The 20,825-nt window shown below is 48.4% G+C and overlaps 1 protein-coding gene across 2 annotated transcripts in view; it reads right to left on the minus strand.

The window, feature by feature from the left end:
- Positions 1 to 20,825, minus strand: part of LOC137431100 (uncharacterized) — a 172,319-nt gene that overhangs the window by 92,714 nt on the left and 58,780 nt on the right. For both annotated transcript variants that reach the window (XM_078781398.1, XM_068122007.2), the window contains exon 9: positions 4,452 to 4,516. In XM_078781398.1, coding sequence (XP_078637524.1) covers positions 4,452 to 4,516 — 65 coding nt within the window. The remainder of the gene's footprint in view (positions 1 to 4,451; positions 4,517 to 20,825) is intronic.

A 20,825-nucleotide genomic window follows, 5' to 3' on the forward strand; every position in this document is an offset into this window, starting at 1 on the left:
TCCCCCAAGCTCAGCGGCTGTTAAGTGTTTGTCTCGTCAGTGTGTGTGTGTGTGTGTGTGTGTGTGTGTGTGTGTGTGTGTGTGTGTGTGTGTGTGTGTGTGTGTGTGTGTGTGTGTGTGTGTGTGTGTGTGTGTGTGTGTGTTGCAGCTCCATTAGGAGCCTTAGACCAAGTATTAAAAAAAAAAAGTTTTTAAATGTAAAATTTAATTTATTCTGAAAGTTACACAAGGGACCTTTGAGCACCAACATTGTATGAAAGAAGCAAGAGCTACACTGGTATTAATGTATGCTGTTATTAGGGAAGTGACGTGTCCTGGCCACACCCCCACCTCACACTGAGGTGAGCCCACATTATGGTCGTGTGGTGCATTCACCTGCTGTGGAGCGAATAAAGCTGCTATGTTACCTCACAGTACGACGTCTCATTTGTGATTCTATTGTACGGTACGCATCGTGAGTTTACTACCTAAACTGGAGTAGGGGCAGCTGTTCTCAAACCCATCATTATACCCGAAAGATGTTTAGCTCTCTCCTCCGGTATGCACGATTCAGAACAGGTGACGGACGGACTACTCAGGCCTTATACAGCCTGGATAAAACAGACATCAGTGAGCATTTGTGAGTAGAACTGTTTTGTATCAATTGTGGCGAGTGCACACCTGACTCCGAGACAATGGTGCCTCAAGAAGACAGAGACAGTCAACTCATTTGAAAATTGGAAACAAAACCTACAATACACCCTTTCCCTTGATCTTCATTTCACGGCCTTTCTTGTTGTTGGTTCACAATGGGAAAAGAACAGCCGGACATCACCCCTCACAGATTTCACAGACGATGGTGAGACTGTACTCGAGGCAAGACTGCCCAACTGAAATTAAATATGTTGGAACTATTGCTCGGGACCAATCACCAAATTACTGGCCCGCCTTGTCACGTGATACCACTGTTAAAAATTCAACTTCCATGGAAAAAATTCCAGTCCACTGATGCTGATTCTATAGACCTTTCGACCATTCGTCTTGAACCTAATGAACATCCAGAGGACTTGTATCAACGTTTGACAGAGTTCATCGAGGACAGTTTATTGCTTCGGGACCACGGAGCATTTCACACCACGGAGAAGTGATAACCGAGGACGAGGAACTTTCTCCTTCACTTGAAAAGTTTGTCGTCCTCACATGGTTAAGACTCATTCACCCAGACCCACCAAAGTTGGTTAAACCGAGGTACGGTATGGTACAGAACTACAACATTTGTGTCTTTAGACAAGGAGAACGGATCACCACTTCCTTAGCTAATGTAAACACCTCCCAGACCAGGACTCGGATGCTAGATGCTATCCAGTGAATAAATTGAATGTGCCAGATATGTCGTTTATCCACAGGATAGGTTTATCCGGGCTTCCAGCAGCTGGGTCCAGGACGGGAAATATTTGGCCAACGCTCGGCAGTTCGTTAATGTCTTGGAACATTTGGACGATGAGATAGATGACGCTACTCCAGTTTTGCCAAGTGACCTTACTGGAGATGACCTTCCTACTAATGTGGCAGCTCCGACACAGAATCGAAATCCACCAATCACAAATCACCAATCACCAATCACGAGAGCATACCTCCACCTGGTTTGGCCATTTCACTCAATGGTGAAGAATCACTTAAAAAATTATACTAGCTGGATCCGAATCCGGATCTTCAAAATTGAATCGATTCTTCCTTGTCACACACATAGACGCCTTTTGTGGACACCACTCTACTCATATCGCCATCGTCAGCGGCGCCACATCTCACCAACGACAGCGGTAACATGGTACGCCTATCTACTGCACAGCATTTAGGTCTTAACATGAAGAAGAGATCCCAGGCAAATGGCTCATCACCACTTAGTGAACATGCACACTTAGTGTGAACACTTAGCATAGTGTTGGTGAAGTTGATATTACGTGTGACCCTGACGTGTGGCACGTGTGACAATAAATAAGTCAGCTTCCAAGGCCTTGTCATAGAGAACTTAGACGTCAATATAATAGGTGGGACACCTTTCATGTAGAGCAATTATGTCTCCGTCCGTCCAGCAAAACTTCAAGTGTTCCTCTATGACAGAACTATTTATACTCATGGGTCACCTGAGACATCTTCCACCAACCATAATATTCACTGCACTTACCTGATAAGGGCTCCTTCCAAATGGACCACAGTCTGGCCTGGCACATACATCGAGTTGGAACCCCCAGACAACCTATCTTCAAACAACACATAAGCTCTGGAACCTCGTCAAGAAAACCCTTTAAATAACAACTTGCATGACGTTTGGCCCCCTCCACTTCTCCTTTCAAGTGCGTCTGGCAACATCCATGTTCCCAATTTGACCAATGAACCACAGACTAGTAAACAGTATGAGCACTTCCTTCAAGTATGTCAGGTTTTCACTCCGTCTGATGATATGTGAATACATACCCTCCTCGCACCCCGAACACATTCTAGTGGTAATCAGCCCAAATTCTCAGGCACGGAGCCATGCCTGCTGCCCTTCATGAACTGTTCGGCATGGGTATCTCTTCAGTCTGTGTTCTGATTTGCGCCGCACTCATGCCCAGATAAAACAAAGAGCACGTCCATCCAAACAGTTTACCAATATCAAAGATGTGAAGAGGCACCTTAACTCAGCAACCATCGCAAAATATGGTTTGTTGATTCTTCGCCACCACGACCCTTTCGTTTCTTCACAAGAGCGCACCATCATTTCCAAGCAGGCTCTGGACGGACTCATATCTGCTACTCACATTCATTGAGATCACCCGTCCTGCCATCAACTGAAGCTCGTAATGTTCTTGTCAAAGATGAACTGCTCCACCAGAATAGGTTCTCAATAGAAATGGGTAGAGTTGAGAACTCCAGCAAAAACCTTGTAGCGTAAAGAGCAATCCACTAACTGGAGTCCGAGCTATTGCAACAAGACCCAATGTGAAGCATAGTGTCACCCATACAGCTGTGAATTGCTACTGCTCATTTGAACTCTCGTCTTTGAGCCAGAGCCCTATCCGCAAATGACATGTGGGTCCAACATGACCAGCACTCCAATAGTCAAGTACCCATGACTGACCAGGACCTGATTATTGACCAGCATCATTGGCAGAAATGCAACCATCCTTATGGTAAGAAATCCAAGGCTTCGTCTAGCACATTTCTTGAGGTTACATCAGTAAACGTCGTTGATGTTGTGTACTTGCACATTGATGGCAACAAATCCCAGGCTTGTGGGAGATATCTAGTTGTGGTCGCCATCATAGGGATATGGCGCAACTTGAGAAGATTCACTGGATCCCAACTTGGGGTTGCTTGGTATCGTGTCAAAAAAGTCCGAGTGCTACAAGGTCCCACTTACTATTCCCTGAAAGGCCCTGTGACTGCCTTTTCAGATGAAGAAGATGATCCGTCCCCAACCTCCAACTACGCCTCTCATCCAATCCATTCTATCTACCGCTGCTGAGAAGCCTCCTTCACAAAGACGACCTTGCCATATGTTGACGCTTCATCATGAAGTGCAACAACACTCGATGAAGAATCTTATTTCTGGGGCACATGCTGAAGGCAACAGTACACCTCCATCCTTACGCAAATTAGTGTTAGTGCTCCCTTCCCAAGTATCTGAGTGATTTTATTTTGAACTAGAACAGCACTCAGTAGAGAGCATACCTCCACCTGGTTTGGCCATTTCACTCAATGGTGAAGAATCACTTAAAAAATTATACTAGCTGGATCCGAATCCGGATCTTCAAAATTGAATCGATTCTTCCTTGTCACACACACAACCGGTCCACCAAGTTTCATCCAAATCCGTCGACAACTTTTTGAGATATCCTGCTATGTATCGTTTTTGGCCCCATCTCTCAATGGTGAAGAATCACTTAAGAAATTCTTGTAGCCGGATCCGAATCCGGATCTTCACTAAAATCTAATCATTTCTTGCTTGTTATATACACTACATCTCTGCCAAATTTCCTCCCAATCCGTTCACAACTTTTTGAGATATCTTGTTCACAGACAAACAAACGGAAAAACAAACAGACAGACAGACAGACAGACAGACAGGGGTGAAAACATAACCTCCACCCACCTTTGGTGGCGGAGGTAATTAAATGTCCCTTGTGTGTGCTTACAATGGGGCAGAATAACTTCCAGGTGCTGGAGGACAGTCTATCCAAGGATGGCACCTATGTTACCTTGCTTACCTCTTTTGATTATGTTGCCAGTAACAGTGTGACTTCCAAAAGTGGTGCTGTTCTAGTTTTTGAGGAAAATAATCCAATTGTAAAAGTTGCAATAATCTGACAAAGCAACATTGTATTCATTAATATAATCAGGTAGGTGGGTGGAGTTAAACTAAAAAAAACCTCAGGGTTTAAACAGCGTCTTTGCTCTTCACCTATTAAATCATCAAGCTTTACACTCACATGCATCGCAGACGGAATTGAGAGGTTGTGCAAATGAATCTCTTTCTCTGTAACTTCACAGCGATCTGCAAAAAAGAATCACCAAGCTGGTTTTTTGCAGGTAAAAGGTAAAATAATTGCAATGTTTACAATTTTCATAGACTCAAAAAAGCACTACATTTTGAGGTATTGGAGTGTGACATGTTTATGCATATTTTTTTTATTTCAATTAACGATTATTTTTCAAATTATTAATTTTTTGGGGTTTTTTTTTTTTTTTGTATACAAGTTCGAGGCTCGTGTAAGAGGTAAATATATGCTTGCTACATTTTACATACTACTTTAGCCACAGAGCTAAAGTTACATTTTCTATAATTTGAATCACTGCATTATCGAATTAGTTTGTATAAAAAGTTTTTATCCAATGTGGATGTACATTTTTGCATATCCGCTTCAATGGAGCAAACCGCAATATATCTTTTTTTTTTCTTTTTTTTTAATGATCATTGTATGCGCAAAGATAACAGGCTGGTTTTATGCAAACAAGTTGGATTACCCGATTAGGACTATTAGCTAAGATCCATTTGTGAAGCAGGCTTAGTTTGAGGTTGAGAGCAACCAAATGCGCATGCGCAGTACAACCTCTGTCACATCCCTACACAGGTAGTCAAATGTCACCCCCCAAGTCAATTTGAGATGCGAAGCGGGCATAAATCACGTGACCTATGATGAAATGAGGTCGCTGAAGGCGCCGCAATTTCATGTTTTACATAAACTTAATTAAGGGTTGTATATATATATATATATATATATATATATATATATATATATTTATATATATATATATATACATATACATATATATATATATATATATATATATATATATATATATATATATATATACACACATATATATACACATGTATACAAAAAGACATATACAGTCACGTGAAAAAGTAAGTACACCCCATGTAAAGTTTTGACTTTTTCAACATATTTCAACATACAGCTATTTGATCTTCATTTCACCAATATTGATAGATAAAGGTGATATAATATAACAAATATCATGAAACAGACATTTTGTAGTCCATTGTATAATTTAAATAAACATAAATGCAAATTTCGCATGTGGAAAAAGTAAGTACACCCCTACATTTATCACTACATCAAATACCTAAAATTAGAATCAGGTGCACCAACTCAGGTGCAAATGATTAGAACATCGTTAGAGAGAATCTTGGAGGAACCTGTCGTATTTAAACCTCAGACATTATGATGACATCTGATTCTGCAACTGGACCAGACGGCATCAGCCCACGGGTCCTAAAATCCTGCTCTGCCGCTCTATCTCACCCTCTCTCTGTTCTTTTCACCCTCTCTTTTGCTCAAGGTCATCTGCCAGCATCCTGGAAATCAGCTAACATTACCGCTTTACACAAAAAAGGTGCAAAAACAGATCCTTGCAACTACAGACCAATCAGCCTGCTCCCAATTATCAGCAAAGTCATGGAATCCATCATTGCTTCGGATATGAAATCTTTCCTCTTCTCCAATGGCTTGATCTCTGATCATCAATTTGGTTTCAGACCAGGTCACTCTACTCTGGACATGCTGCTTCTGCTGTCTCAACAATGGATGGAGGTCCTCAATGCCAAACAGGAAATCAGAGCTGTCTCCCTTGACATATCAAGGGCCTTTGATACGGTCTGGCACCCAGCTCTGCTCACCAAACTCTCCTCCTATGGTATCCATGGAAATCTCCATGCATGGCTTGTGGACTTCCTCTCTGGTCGTAGTCAACGTGTGGCCCTGAATGGATTTCTCTCATCTCCCCTTCCTGTTCAGGCTGGAGTTCCCCAAGGAAGTGTGCTGGGCCCTGTGCTTTTTCTGGTCTTTATCAATGATCTCTCTGACTCTCTGGAAAATCCTCTCTATCTCTTTGCTGATGACTCCACTCTCTGCCGCTCCATTCCTCTTCCCTCAGATCGGCAGTCTGCAGCCTCCTCACTCTCTGAAGACCTGGACAAAATCACAGACTGGTCAAACAAGTGGAACATGTCTTTCAATCCTGCAAAATCTCACTCTCTTACTATGTCTCTCCGAAAAGATCGACTGGACAACCCTCCCATCTACTTTCTCACCAATCCTCTCCAAGAAGTTCTGTCACTCAAGCTTTTGGGTCTCACTATCTGCCATGATCTTTCTTGGGAAAACCACATTTCCAAGCTGGCCTCCAAAGCCAGTCGCCGACTGGGCATCCTCCGTCGTGCGAAGTCCTTCCTCGGCACACCTGAGCTCCTCACCACATACAAGGCTTTCATCCGCAGCTCAATGGAATACTGTTCTCCCCTATGGGCTGGTGCTCCTGCCTCACACCTGGCTCGGCTTCACGCTGTTGAATCCAAAGCTTTCAAAATCATTGGAATCTCCCGCGATGAAGCTATCTCTGAGGGCCTTTCACTCACTCACCGCAGGCAGGTAGGTGGTCTTTCTGTCTTCTACCGACTCCTCTCCGGCCTTGCTCCCCCAGCTCTCTCTGTGCTCTGTCCCCCAAATATTCCTACAGGTCGCACAAGATCTGCCAGCAACCCTCTGATGGTTAAACTGCCGAAATCTCGGCTCTCTGCTCACCTTCACTCTTTCATTCCTCTTTTCTCCCGCCTGTGGAACAAACTCCCACACTCCCTTCAATCCCTCTCCTCCCTCCAGGTCTTTAAAACAGCTGTTCACCACCATCTCTTATCTTCCCCCATCCATAACCTTGATCTTTTCTACCCCCACTAATTCACCCCAGATCCACCTTGTTTGAAATTCCAACTTATTTCCTGGAAATCCTGGCAGTGTCCATATGTTTATACCTCTCCCACCCCCCCCCCCTTCACATGCCTCCCCCCCTTCACATGCCTCCCCCCCTTCACATGCCTCCCCCCCAAAGCCCTCTCCCTCCCACAGATCTCTCGATGTCTCCATGTCTCTCGGTCCCTGCTCTCAAATGTTGTTTGTGTCCTTCCCCCTCTCTCCCCATCTTGTCTACCGCTCCCGATGTTATTTGTTTTATGTGTCTGTTTGTCTTTCTGTGTGATTAATGTTCGCTCTTTCACGAGCCTCGATCTTGTATACAAAAAAAAAAAAAAAAAAAAAAAAAAAAAAAAAAAAACATTTAGTTTGGTTTGCTCTTTGTTGTTGAAGTGTGCAGCATCACCAGGCCTCGATCAAAAGAGCTCTCTGAGGCCTTCAGAAAGAAGGTTATAGATGCCTACGAGTCTGGAAAGGGATTTAAAAAGATCTCCAAACAATTTGAAATCAATCATTCGACTGTCCGGAAGATCATCTACAGGTGGAGAAGATTTCAAACAACTGCCAACTTGTTCAGGCCAGGCCGCCCCAGCAAGTTCAGCCCGAGAGCAGACCGCAAGATGCTGAAAGAAGTCTCTAAGAACCCCAGAATGTCATCACGGGACCTACAGGTAGCTCTTGCCACTGTTGATGTCAAAGTGCACGAGTCTACCATTAGAAAGAGGCTGCACAAATTTGATCTACATGGGAGGTGTGCCAGGAGAAAACCTTTGCTGTCCAGAAAGAACATCAGGGCAAGACTAAAGTTTGCCAATGAACACTGAGGCAAAGACCAGCACTTCTGGAACAATGTGCTCTGGACAGATGAGTCAAAGGTGGAGCTATTTGGCCACAGTACCAGAAGACATGTTTGGCGAAAACCAAAGACAGCATTTGACCACAAGAACCTGATACCAACTGTAAAGCATGGTGGTGGAAATATTATGGTTTGCGGCAGCTTTGCTGCATCAGGGCCTGGGCAGCTCACCATCATGGAATCCACTATGAATTCTTCTTTGTACCAGAGGGTGCTTGACGATAATGTGAGGCAATCTGTCGGAAAGTTGAAGCTCAACCGAAGGTGGACCTTGCAACATGACGATGACCCTAAACATACCAGTAAATCCACCAAGGAATGGCTGAAAAGAAAAAAATGGAGGGTTCTGGAATGGCCAAGTCAAAGCCCGGATCTAAATCCCATCGAGATGTTGTGGGGGGCTTTGAAACGAGCTGTGCACGCAAGAAACCCCTCAAACATCGCACAGCTGAAAGAATTCTGCATGGAGGAGTGGGAAAAAATTTCTCCCAATCGATCTCAGAGACTGGTAGACAGTTATAAGCAACGCCGACTTGAGGTTGTTTCTGCCAAAGGGGGCAATACCACCTATTAGAGCCAAGGGTGTACTTACTTTTTCCACATGCGAAATTTGCATTTATGTTTATTTAAATTATACAATGGACTACAAAATGTAAATGTTTCATGATATTTGTTATATTATATCACCTTTATCTTTCAATATTGTTGAAATGAAGATCAAATAGCTGTATGTTGAAATATGTTGAAAAAGTCAAAACTTTACATTAGTCCTGCGGCATAGCAGACCAATTGTTCAAATTGTTCTAAAAGCACCAAAATTGGCACACATGTAGATTAATATATTCTAAACATTTTTGGATATGGAGGCATTCAAGATTAGCCCTGTGGAAGATATGGCGGCCATTGTTCAAAATGGCCGCCATTTACCATTAGCGTCATTACATAGACTTCATTATGTGTCGTTAGTCTGGTGCTAGATGGGCCAAAATTCCTTTTTTTTACATCAGAATTAACATCAATAAGTGTTTAACAGATATTTAGATGAATCTTCTCAAAAATGGCCCTCAAATTGCTGGCAAAATTGCAATGGAATGGTAGTCAAAATAATACACAGAGTACGGGGAGTTTACAGTATGGTCAGATTGTAGTTATATAGTCGACCAAAAGCCCAGTCCCAGTCAACCTCTGGTCCGGCAACCATCCAGCGCCTCAGTGCAGTTGGATTGTCTGTTGGAATCTTGAATGCCTCCATATCCAAAAATTGGAATTGGAATTCTTGGAGGGGGGGGGGGGGGGGTGGTCATGAAATTGTGGTCATGAAAAAGTGGTCATGTGGTCATGAAAAGTGGTCATGTGGTCATGGTCATGATCACGTGGTCATGTGGTCATGATCATGACCTCTACACTCATGATCAATCACATGATCATGTGGTCATGTGGTCATGGTCACATGAAAAGTGGTCATGGTCAAAAAGTGGTCATGAAAAAGTGGTCATGAAAAAGTGGTCATGAAAAAGTCATGAAAAAAAATCCAAAAATTGGAAGTTGGAATCTTGAATGCCTCCATATCCAAAATTGTTCAGAATGTATTAATCTACATGTGTGCCAATTTTGGTGCTTTTAGAACAATTTGAACAATTGGTTTCGTATTTTTTACTATGCCGCTGGGCTACATGGGGTGTACTTACTTTTTCACGTGACTGTATACAACCCTTAATTAAGTTTATGTAAAAACATATATATACATATATAAATACATATATACAAAAAGACTTTCGTAAACCATCAATAATATTGATGTTTAAAGCTGTAGCAAAAATTGACTCGAGAGTGCACCACAGCAATGATTGGCCAAATGGCCTCATTTCCTTGTGTGAGGTCAGTATCTTGATTCAAAGCCATACAAACACACGTACATACATAGAGAGAATTGCCTTGCGAGTGTGCGATGGTGGGGTGGGGCGAGGTTGAGCCCATGAACTGAACCTGGGTACCCCCATTACATATTGTTGTGGATATGAGAATGTTTTTTTATTTTATTGTTGTGGTAAAATGTTGTTGTAAAAGGTTGTTGTAAAATATCACCCCTCCTCCCTCCGTTGTGGTTGTATAAAAGGTCAAAGGGCGTTCCCGTAGTTAGTCCATAAAACATACATGCACGACACGATATATCTTTTTTTTGACAGTTATATCCTTATTATGTGTATTAGCGTAAGGCTGTGTCTTCCATTAATTGAAATACTCCATTGCACCAGTGAAAGAGAATAGATTCCCTTTCCTTCCCATCCCCAAAACCTCCATTTCCATATTACATCCCCTCTCGTCACTGCTGAGCCCTCGATTCCCAATCACCTCCCCTCCAATAACCGCCATTGACCATGTGCTTTGAGTCGGAGAAGAAAGGCGTGTCTCCACCTCGTCAGAGGGGAGGAGGGGCGTGCCCGCCCGTCGTCATCCAAGGCGGAGCCCGAGGGTCGCGCGACCAACCAGGGCCGAGGTGAGCACCCCGATGGGCGTGTCCAAAACGCCGGGGGCGTAATTGCTGGAGGCGCTATAAAAGGCGCAAAATGGAAGTGGTCACGAGGAGTTGGTCAGGGATGCACAAGGAGTTGGTCGCAAGGAGTTGGTCTGAGTTGGTCTGAGTCAGTTGCGTTGGTAAGGAGTCGGTGGTCAGTTGGTTGCGGTGCGGAGTCGGTGGTGAGGAGCACCAGAAACAAGAAAGAGTTGAGGGTTTGGACCAGACAAGTCCTGGGAACGCAGCGGATGGAGGCCGCAGCAGCAGGAGCACCCAACAGCCAAAGGGGGCCTGAACGGCGGTTTGGAGCAGGGCCGAAGAGGAACGGCGGCTGCTAAACGCGCCGGTGGTGCTGCGGGACCCCCTTGGACCTCCCTCTCCCTCCAACCATCCACCTCCTGCCTTTCCACCCTTCTTGTATACGTGAGTTTGTTTTGTTTGTTCTGTCCCTGGGTATTTAATTAAGTCTGTAGGTAAGCTAAAATTTGCACTGTGTCACCTGCGTCTTATGTGTTGTAAATAAACTTGATTGTTCCTTTTTGCTTGTGTAAATAGTCAATAAATTCAGTCGTATTTCCAAACCTTTCTTGGCCTTCGTTTTCCTCTTTACATTGCGTCGTTTTTGTCTTTTCCCTCATTGAGCAGCTGTGGTGCGATACGGCCAAAGTCCTGGGTGAATCGGGTGAGCCAGGGATCCTGTTAGGTCGCGGCAATACCAAACCGCTCGGTAACTAACATCTTAATCCGCGATCTGTAACAATTGGTGTCTGGGAGTGGGATTCGAGGCCCGAACCAAATTTTTAAAACGAATAGAAAAAAAAAAAATTTGGTCAAAATTACGAGCTGCCGAAATTTGTTTTGTGTAAAGCAAAACCCGAATTTTGAAATCGCGCCAAGGCTGGTCAAGGCGACGGGATGCCGGTGGGAGAGATAGAGGGGTTAGGAGTAACCCAGGATCAAATGGAGGGGAGCAATGAGGAGGCGGTTGAGGGGGTATCAGGCGCACCAAATGGCGTCTTCGCGCACGTGGGCGTAGCGGCACCAAATTTTGCCGCGGCCGCGACCGTAGCAGCGCCGCCGGTGGATTCGAACCTTTGGTTGCTACAAGCCGGGGTCCCTGTGCAAGACTGGGTGAGCATTAAACTATTGCTAATCCAGATGAATGCAAAAATGGATGCCATGCTAGACAAAACAAGATGTGATCGGGGAAAATTGGAGGGAACAAATGACCGGGCCAAAGAAGTAAATGAGGGACTGGCGAGGGACAGAGTCGCATATGAAGCAAGGGAGGAGCAGAGGGACAGAGACCGCAAGTTGGGCGAAAGGGTCCCAGGGGTGCACAAGGAAGTAACGCGGGTCGAGAAGCGCCGGTTGAGCGAAGCGGAGGAAAGCACGGGTACAATGACGGGGTAGAAATCGCGACACGGGGTTTGGAAAAGCCGGCGACCGATGAGGTAGAGGGTGTTTTATTAAAGCCAACGGTCGTCGAGGTTAATAAAGAAAAAGCAGTGCTGGGAATTAAAATTGAAGAGATGACGGAGGTAGCCCGGGAATTGCAGGGAGAAATGGATTATGTACAAAGTCCCTGCTCACATCACGATGCTGTGCTTAACCCGAATGGAAGTTTGCAGGTTCGCGTGGAGAAAAGGATCCCCCAGGTGAGTCGTGCTGTTGTGTATTGTGCGGGGAGATTTTGTAAGAGGATGTTTAGCGACAAAAGAATTTTCGCGCGCTTGGGATCGAGGAAGCACCCGGGCGTTGGTGAAGGGTCCCGTGTGAGTGGAAATGGCACGAGTGGGAGGAAAAAGTGTGCGTCAAAGAGTGAACGTGTTATAAAGTGTGGGAGTGATTCCGAGTGCGAGCGAGAATGCACGTCGGGGTGTACGGAGTGTGACACAAGGAGTGAGAGCGATACGGAGTGTACGTGCGAGGGTGAGTGTGACACGGAGAGTAAGGACAAGGTGGTGGTGGAACGTGTGCGAGGAAGCACACCTGAGTTGGTCGTGGCGCGGGTGCGAGGGAGCACATCGGAGCGCGGTAGTGGGTGGATGCAAGAGTGCACGCCCATGGTGAGTGTTACGGAGGACGTAACGGAGGAGAGGTGTGGACCGAGGTGTGCGCGAGAGGTGTGGTGTGTAACAGGGAGTGCGTTGGTGGAATGGACGGAGTGTGGGGGATGCACTGGAGGCGTTGGAACGCCGGGCTTTGTGAGTGTCAAAAGGGTCGCGTGTGCATGTGGGCATGCGAGCAAAGCATCGACGTTGAACGGGGCAGCGTTTAGGACGACGGATAGCCGATGCGAGCACTCAGGGTGCGGTGCGCTTTGTTGGATGCCAGGCCGGGCGCGGATCGATGCTGCGTCGCTTCTCTTCGAAGCGTCGTTGCCGATTCGGGCTTGGCCCCGCCCCGCACGGTCGAGTCCGGGCTTTGTCGGGCGAGGCGACCGGTCCGGTTCGAGGGCGAGTGGGAGGAAGCGGAACGGTGCCCCCTCGTGGGGACGGGGTTCCGACCGAGGGAGATTGAGCCATCGGGCCCGGGACCGCAAGGTGCCGCGCCGAGATGGTGCGTGGAGCCTCGGTCCAACCAAACCACCTCCCTTGAACCGAAAGCCGGACGGACTGAACCTGCAGGCGACCAAACCACCCGAATTCATTGCTCGGCTTTACGAACCGAGTTTAATGATGTCACGGCGCACCGAGAGGATCTAATAAGTAGACGGGTGATGAGGATAGTGTTTTGGCCCCAAAATTAGAGAAAAACAAAATTTGATGATTGGCAAAGGATTGGCAGTAATGATTGGCAGATGATGAGTAGTGATTGGCAAATTTTTGATTTGTTGAAATTTGATGTGCAAAATTGGTAGTGAGTGATGGGCCCGGTGGGTAAGGGTGGCATCCCTGCCACCCTTCCCATGGTGGGGCAAATGCGCTATAGCTTATGGGGTGTATGGCAGTGAAAACTAGCCCGGGTGGGTTAGGTTATATTGTAGGGATCTAGCGAAGCTGACATTAGGTAACGTTAAGTTTAGTTAGTGACTGATACCTGTAGTGGGGACGCAGGTAGATTAGTGTGGATTATAATGACGTGGGAGCGCAAAAGTTTAAAGGGACGACTGGGAAGCGCAAGTTTCAGAGGGGAGTAGTTAGCTGAGATGATGCCGTGTGTGTGAGGATTGAACAGGTGTGATTGAACAGGTGTGATTGAACAGGTGTGATTGCACAGGTGTGCAACTGAACAGGTGTGTGGAGCAGTGTATGAGGGAGTAGTGGTGATTGTGTGTTGTGTTGACCAACTGGTCCAGGAAGAGGAGGAGGGTGCAGGTGGCACCAGGTAGGATTGCACAGGTGTGCAACGACAGGTGAATGAAAGACAGGTGTATGGAATAAATGGTATGGAGTATTGGAATGGATGGTCGTGGAGTGAGTATGGTGGAAATTGTGGAGTGGAGTGGATGGTGCGAAGGTGTGAATGGGGGAAGAGTGGACCCCCATCACGGATACCCGGGGCGGGTAGTGCAAGTGTTAGGTAGAGGGTATAGGTAAATTGTGGTTGGATATTGGCATCTGTGGTGCGAGGTGAAAGAATGGTATTTGGATGGGTGCATTAGTGTCGTGGAAATGGCTGGGCGTGTAGCCTGTTAGTGTGTGTAGTTGGTTGGGCGCTCCACCACTGTGAGGATGTCGGCCAGGTGAGGCCGCAGGTGGGCTCTGGGAGCCGGTAGTAGTTGTTGTGGATGGGGCCCGAGGATCCGGAGGACGGACCCGGGTAGCCCAGTGCCAGAGGGCACCGAGTGGGGTGACAGAGCCAGGAGGGGCCTGCCCCAGTTAGATAGGTTAGGGTGAGGAGCTAGGTAAGCTCGGGTGGCAACTACAGTGGTGGAGGTGTGCAGGTGGGTAGACCTGCTGGGAGAGTTACACGTCGCAGCCCAGAAATTGTGCGAGGGCACCGGGAGATGAATCGGGGGAGTGAGACCCCAAATTGAGAAGCACCACAGTTTGGACAATGGGAATTGGTTATTAGAACCCATAGTGTAAGTTGGCCAATGGATTGGCAGGGAAAGACCCCGGGTAGTGTAAAGTGTGTTAATGTCATTTAGAAAATAGTTAGGATGAAGGATCTCCTCGCACCATCTGCATCCACTCACCTGAGGTGACAGGTACTCCACACCATGCCATGTTTTGATTATTTTTTATGATGCAAATGTTTGGATTGTGAGACGCATCATGACGTGGGTGTGACATTGTGCGTAATTCCATCTCTCCCTCCTTATGAGGATTGATGATGAATTGGTGATGGCAAATTTTGAAGTAGAGGGATTGTGGTGACGAATTTGGTATAGGGGAAATATGGGGAAGACGTGACAGTAGTGACAATTTGTAAATGGGTAGATTTTGTACATATGGGGTAAGGGTAGGGTAGGTGACAGGGGGGTGACGTACGGTAGGGACGAGCTTTCTCACTTCGCCCTCCGTACGCATTTCGCCTTGCATTGCCTTATTGACGTGTACCCTTGTGACCTTACCCCTCGCTCAATTGTCTTTCTTTTGTCTCCCACATGACCTGTGCGCCGTTGGGCGCCGAGGGGAGCGTGCGTGGGTCGGCCATTGTGCGCCCGAAATTCCCAGAACCAGCTGTCTGCATCGATGCACCACATTATGGACCACATGTCTGTGGCCGAGCACCACTTATGGACCCCATGGGTTGGGGCATGGCCCCTCTGCTGGAACCGGCCATGAGGGCCCGAAATCTTGCTGGCGGACCTTGGCCACAGGGCACCGATGCCCCACAGGTGAACCACACTAGTCGGCCCTGTGGGCCATAAATAAAATCAAATAAAAAAGGGACACATGGCGCACACTTTATTGCAAATAGGCCGCCAGTAAGAAAAGCAAAGAAAATGACAACAACTGGAAGAAATAATAATAACCAGCAGAGGGAGCCGAAGAGCAAGAGACCACCTGCAGGGTTAGGGGTTGTTGAATTTATTTTTATTCATTGAACAATGGTGACTGCACCGATTGGTGCTTGGGTGTGTACTGGTGCGTTCATGGTGCGTCGATGCAGAGCAGACTGTCTCCCCCCCAGAAAGAACAATCACAGGTCCTGGGTTAGTTTTGTAAATAAAAATAGCGTCATTGTAAATAATGCTTCCCACCGTCAGTGTATAGTTTGAAGACCATTCCGCAATTCGGTTAACTGTGGGCGTAAGTCTGTTAGGCAGGGTGCAATGGAGCAGCGGGACACATTTATTTATGTTTTAAAACTGTCGCACTCAGGGTCAGGTTAAAAGTAGAGGGAACTACACCTACGTGCCACACTAAGGTAAAAGTTATAGGCCCGGGACGTGCCTAAGGGGAGGAGGGTGCAGTGTTGTGGATATGAGAATGTTTTTTTATTTTATTGTTGTGGTAAAATGTTGTTGTAAAAGGTTGTTGTAAAATATCACCCCTCCTCCCTCCGTTGTGGTTGTATAAAAGGTCAAAGGGCGTTCCCGTAGTTAGTCCATAAAACATACATGCAGGACACGATATATCTTTTTTTTGACAGTTATATCCTTATTATGTGTATTAGCGTAAGGCTGTGTCTTCCATTAATTGAAATACTCCATTGCACCAGTGAAAGAGAATAGATTCCCTTTCCTTCCCATCCCCAAAACCTCCATTTCCATATTACATCCCCTCTCGTCACTGCTGAGCCCTCGATTCCCAATCACCTCCCCTCCAATAACCGCCATTGACCATGTGCTTTGAGTCGGAGAAGAAAGGCGTGTCTCCACCTCGTCAGAGGGGAGGAGGGGCGTGCCCGCCCGTCGTCATCCAAGGCGGAGCCCGAGGGTCGCGCGACCAACCAGGGCCGAGGTGAGCACCCCGATGGGCGTGTCCAAAACGCCGGGGGCATAATCGCTGGAGGCGCTATAAAAGGCGCAAAACGGAAGTGGTCACGAGGAGTTGGTCAGGGATGCACAAGGAGTTGGTCGCAAGGAGTTGGTCTGAGTTGGTCTGAGTCAGTTGCGTTGGTAAGGAGTCGGTGGTCAGTTGGTTGCGGTGTGGAGTCGGTGGTGAGGAGCACCAGAAACAAGAAAGAGTTGAGGGTTTGGACCAGACAAGTCCTGGGAACGCAGCGGACGGAGGCCGCAGCAGCAGGAGCACCCAACAGCCAAAGGGGGCCTGAACGGCGGTTTGGAGCAGGGCCGAAGAGGAACGGCGGCTGCTAAACGCGCCGGTGGTGCTGCGGGACCCCCTTGGACCTCCCTCTCCCTCCAACCATCCACCTCCTGCCTTTCCACCCTTCTTGTATACGTGAGTTTGTTTTGTTTGTTCTGTCCCTGGGTATTTAATTAAGTCTGTAGGTAAGCTAAAATTTGCACTGTGTCACCTGCGTCTTATGTGTTGTAAATAAACTTGATTGTTCCTTTTTGCTTGTGTAAATAGTCAATAAATTCAGTCGTATTTCCAAACCTTTCTTGGCCTTCGTTTTCCTCTTTACATTGCGTCGTTTTTGTCTTTTCCCTCATTGAGCAGCTGTGGTGCGATACGGCCAAAGTCCTGGGTGAATCGGGTGAGCCAGGGATCCTGTTAGGTCGCGGCAATACCAAACCGCTCGGTAACTAACATCTTAATCCGCGATCTGTAACATGGCGCGCTCTGTAAAATGTAATGATCTGTAAAATGGCGCGCTCGCGCACGTGGTTGAAGAGTCCCAAAATAGCGGCGCCGCGGAGGGCGAGCCCGCGGTGGCGGCTGGGGACGCTGGGCAAACCGGGTTTGACCTCAGATTATTCTTGACCCAACTGAATGCAAAAATGGATAGTATGGGGGGCCAAATGGGGGCAATGAGGGACGAAGCGAGGGGTACCGGTGAGGGGTTAGACAATAATTTTAAGGGTTTAGACAAGAAATTTGGGAAGTTAGACGACAAATTTGAGGGGTTAGACAACGGGATAAAAGAGGTGAAAAATGGGTTAATGGGGGTAGAAAATAGAATGGCTGCCCAGGAGAATCAGATAGAGGGAGTGAAAAATGGGTTAATGGGGTTAGAAAATAGGATGGAGGACAAATTGCGGGAGATAGGGGAACAATCTGCCAGGGAAATCAAACGAATGGGAAACCAGATAGAGGAGGTGCAAATCGGGTTAGAGAGTAAACTGGATGCTCAGAGGGATGAATTGGGACAGATGAGGGTGGCATCTACAAAAGAGATGGGGGAGATGAAAGAGGAGATACGACGAGGTGTGGGTGAGGAGGTTTCGGGGCTACGCGAGGAGGTAAAGCGAGGTGAAAAGCGTATAGAGAAAGAGGTGAGAAATAATACGGCTAAGTTACAGGGGGGAATAGAAGATCTGACGAAGGGAGTAGAACAGCTGACAGTCGGACAAAGGGAACTAGCGGACCAAGTGGAAAAGAACACTGCAATCATCGGGGGTTTGAAAGCGACACAAAAGGACATTAAAAACGAATTAATAGCAACACAAAAGGAATGTCAGATGGTACATGAGGGGTTGACGAAGAAGTTGGAGGAGGTGACAGAAGTGATGGAGACGAAGGACCGAGAGGTGAGGACGCACATCGAAACGGTTAAGGTGGCGTTAGAGGAAGAGATAGAGGGGGCGCACCGGGAGATGAAGGAGGTAAAGGAAAAATTAGAGGAGGTGGAAGAGGGGGTGAGTGAAATTAAGAAGAGACGGAGGGAAACTAAGAGGGAGATAAAGGAGGAAGTCATGGAATATGTACAAGGTCTGTGTTCAAATCATGATGAGGTGCTCACTAACCAAATAAAAAGTTTGCAGGTGGCAGAGGAGGTGCGACGACGAAGTACGGAGGTGAGTGGCAATGTATATGATGTGAGGGGAGATTCAGTCGGCTTGGGGGGTGGTGTAGACCCGGGTGTTCGTGAGGGACCAATGGTAAGATGTATGACTGGTCCGGAGTGGATGGACAGAGGAGGTGTGCAAGGAGGTTTGGCTACGGGGAGTGAGGGGGTGCTGGTGAGCAAGGATGTGGGGGCATGGCGTGGGTAGCGGGTTGCGGAGGGGCGACCCAGGCATCGACACCAGGAGGGGTAGTGTTTGGAGGGACGGGGGACGCGCGGGAGCCCCCCGGGAATAACGTACTGTGGGAGCCCGAACGGGTTGGTCCCGCGTTGATCCCGCAAGGAGTGACGCGCGGGGTCCGACCTTCGGGCGCCCACAAGGTCCCACTCGCGCCGTATGACGGCAAGAGTGATTTGAGGGCGTACCTGGCGCAGTTTGAGTATGTGTGTAAAGGCAACGGTTGGAATCCGGACGAAGGTGGAGTACACCTGGTGGGGGCACTGCGCGGTGCGGCGGCGGAGGTGCTGACGGCTTTACCACCGGGTGCTCTCACCCTGCCAGCTCTCCGTGCGGCATTAATTAATCGGTTCGGCATTGAACAGCAAAGCGAGCTTGTTAAAGCCCAACTTGCGCAGCGAAAACGCAAGCCCCAGGAGACCATCGGGGAACTTGCTCACGATATTCGCCGCGCGGTCGGGATTGCACATGCGGACATGGCAGCGAGTTCCCAGGAAAGCCTGGCGCTGGATCACTTTATTCAGGCCCTTCCGGATCTGGAGCTCCGGCAACAGCTCGCCATGTGGCGCCCGCAAACCATGAGTCAGGCGGCCGACGCTGCAGCCCGTTGGGAAGCAGCGAGGCCCCTGGCCCGGGGAGGCGAGCGCCACGCAGTGGCGGTGCGTCAAATGGGGCCCGTGATGGGGGGGGCCCCCAAGGGGGCCCGCCCCCGACGGGGGCCCTGACCTGGAGAGCATGGTCCAGAGGTTAGTGGATCGGCGCCTGGCGGGACCTGGACCATGGCAGGCGGCCCCAGCGGTGGCACCCGGTAATCCCCGACAGAGTACCCCAATTCGGACATACAGGGGGGGGGAATTTGGAATACCGGAGGCAAGCACCTTACCAGGTGAGGTGCTATAATTGTGCTCGGATGGGTCACCGTGCATGGGAGTGTCGAGCTCCGCGCCGGGACGTTTCCCGCCAACCGATGCCCTCAACCCCGCCCCATATAGATCGGCCTAGCCGACCTCAGACACCCCCCCGCCAGGGCCCGGGAAACTAGAACGTGCCGGGCATGCAGGGCGGTGTTCGGCAGTAGGGGATGGGGAGAAGCCCTCGTTGACGCGACAGGTCATTCATTGTGGCCGAATTGGGACGGGTAGTTTGACAATTCGGTGCAAAATTGCCGGCGTGGGGGTAGACGCCGTGGTGGACACGGGAGCCAGCGCCACGATCATCAGCCCCGTGGTCCTTAATTCGAGTGCAGACGGCTGGGGTAAAATCCAGAGTCTGGAAAATCATAGTTTGCAGTTGGCTACCGGGGCAACGGCTCCGATCATAGGGCGTGGTTTTGTGACCCTCAAGTTGGGATCGGTAAAGCAAGAGATAGAGGTTTGGGTGGCGGAGGCGTGCGACCCGTGCTTAATAGGGTTGGATTTGTTGACTGCCAGCGGTTGTAAAATCGACTTGAGTCGGGGGATCCTGCGATGGGGAGTGGAGGAGCTACCATTGGAGGGGGTGAGCACGGCCGAGAGGGTGGAGCTGGAGGCTCCTGAGGCCGTGACCATCCCTCCGGGGGCCGAGGCCATCGTGCCGGCCCGATGGTCAGCTCGCCCGACATGGCAGGAATCCTGCGGCCTGGTCGAACCGGTGGCAGCGCTATCCATACCTGGTTTAATCGTGGGCCGTACCCTTGTAAAAACGGACGGGCCGGTGGTGGCCGTCCGAGTAATTAATATTAGCACAGAACCACGCACTATAGTGAGGGGCACAAACTGGTGGATCCTGGAGTGAATATTGAGAAACTAAGATGCGTTTTTACAGAGGAGAGGAGAAGACAGAAAGCCCTGGAGTTGGTTGCAGGGAGTTGGTCACAGTGAGTTGGTCTGAGTCGGTTGCCAGAGGAGGGTCAGTGGTTGCGGTGGTGAGGAGTGAGAGAAAGAAGAAAGAGTTGAGGGTTTGGACCAGACGAGTGGGACATGGCCTGGCAAAGCACGCGACGTACACGGCAGCCAAAACAGCAGCCAAAATAGCAGCGTGGGGCCTGGCCTGAACGGCGGCTGCTAAACGCGCCGATCGTGCTGCATGACCCCCTTGGACCTCCCTCTCCCTCCAGCCATCCACATCCTGCGATTCCTGCAATTCCCCGCGTGAGTCAGTGTCTTTTGTTTGTTCTGTCCTGGGATAAGTTAAGCC

Source organism: Myxine glutinosa, chromosome 7 (genome assembly GCF_964187855.1).
Source record: "Myxine glutinosa chromosome 7, kmMyxGlut1.1, whole genome shotgun sequence".
In the NCBI taxonomy this organism is placed as follows: domain Eukaryota; kingdom Metazoa; phylum Chordata; class Myxini; order Myxiniformes; family Myxinidae; genus Myxine; species Myxine glutinosa.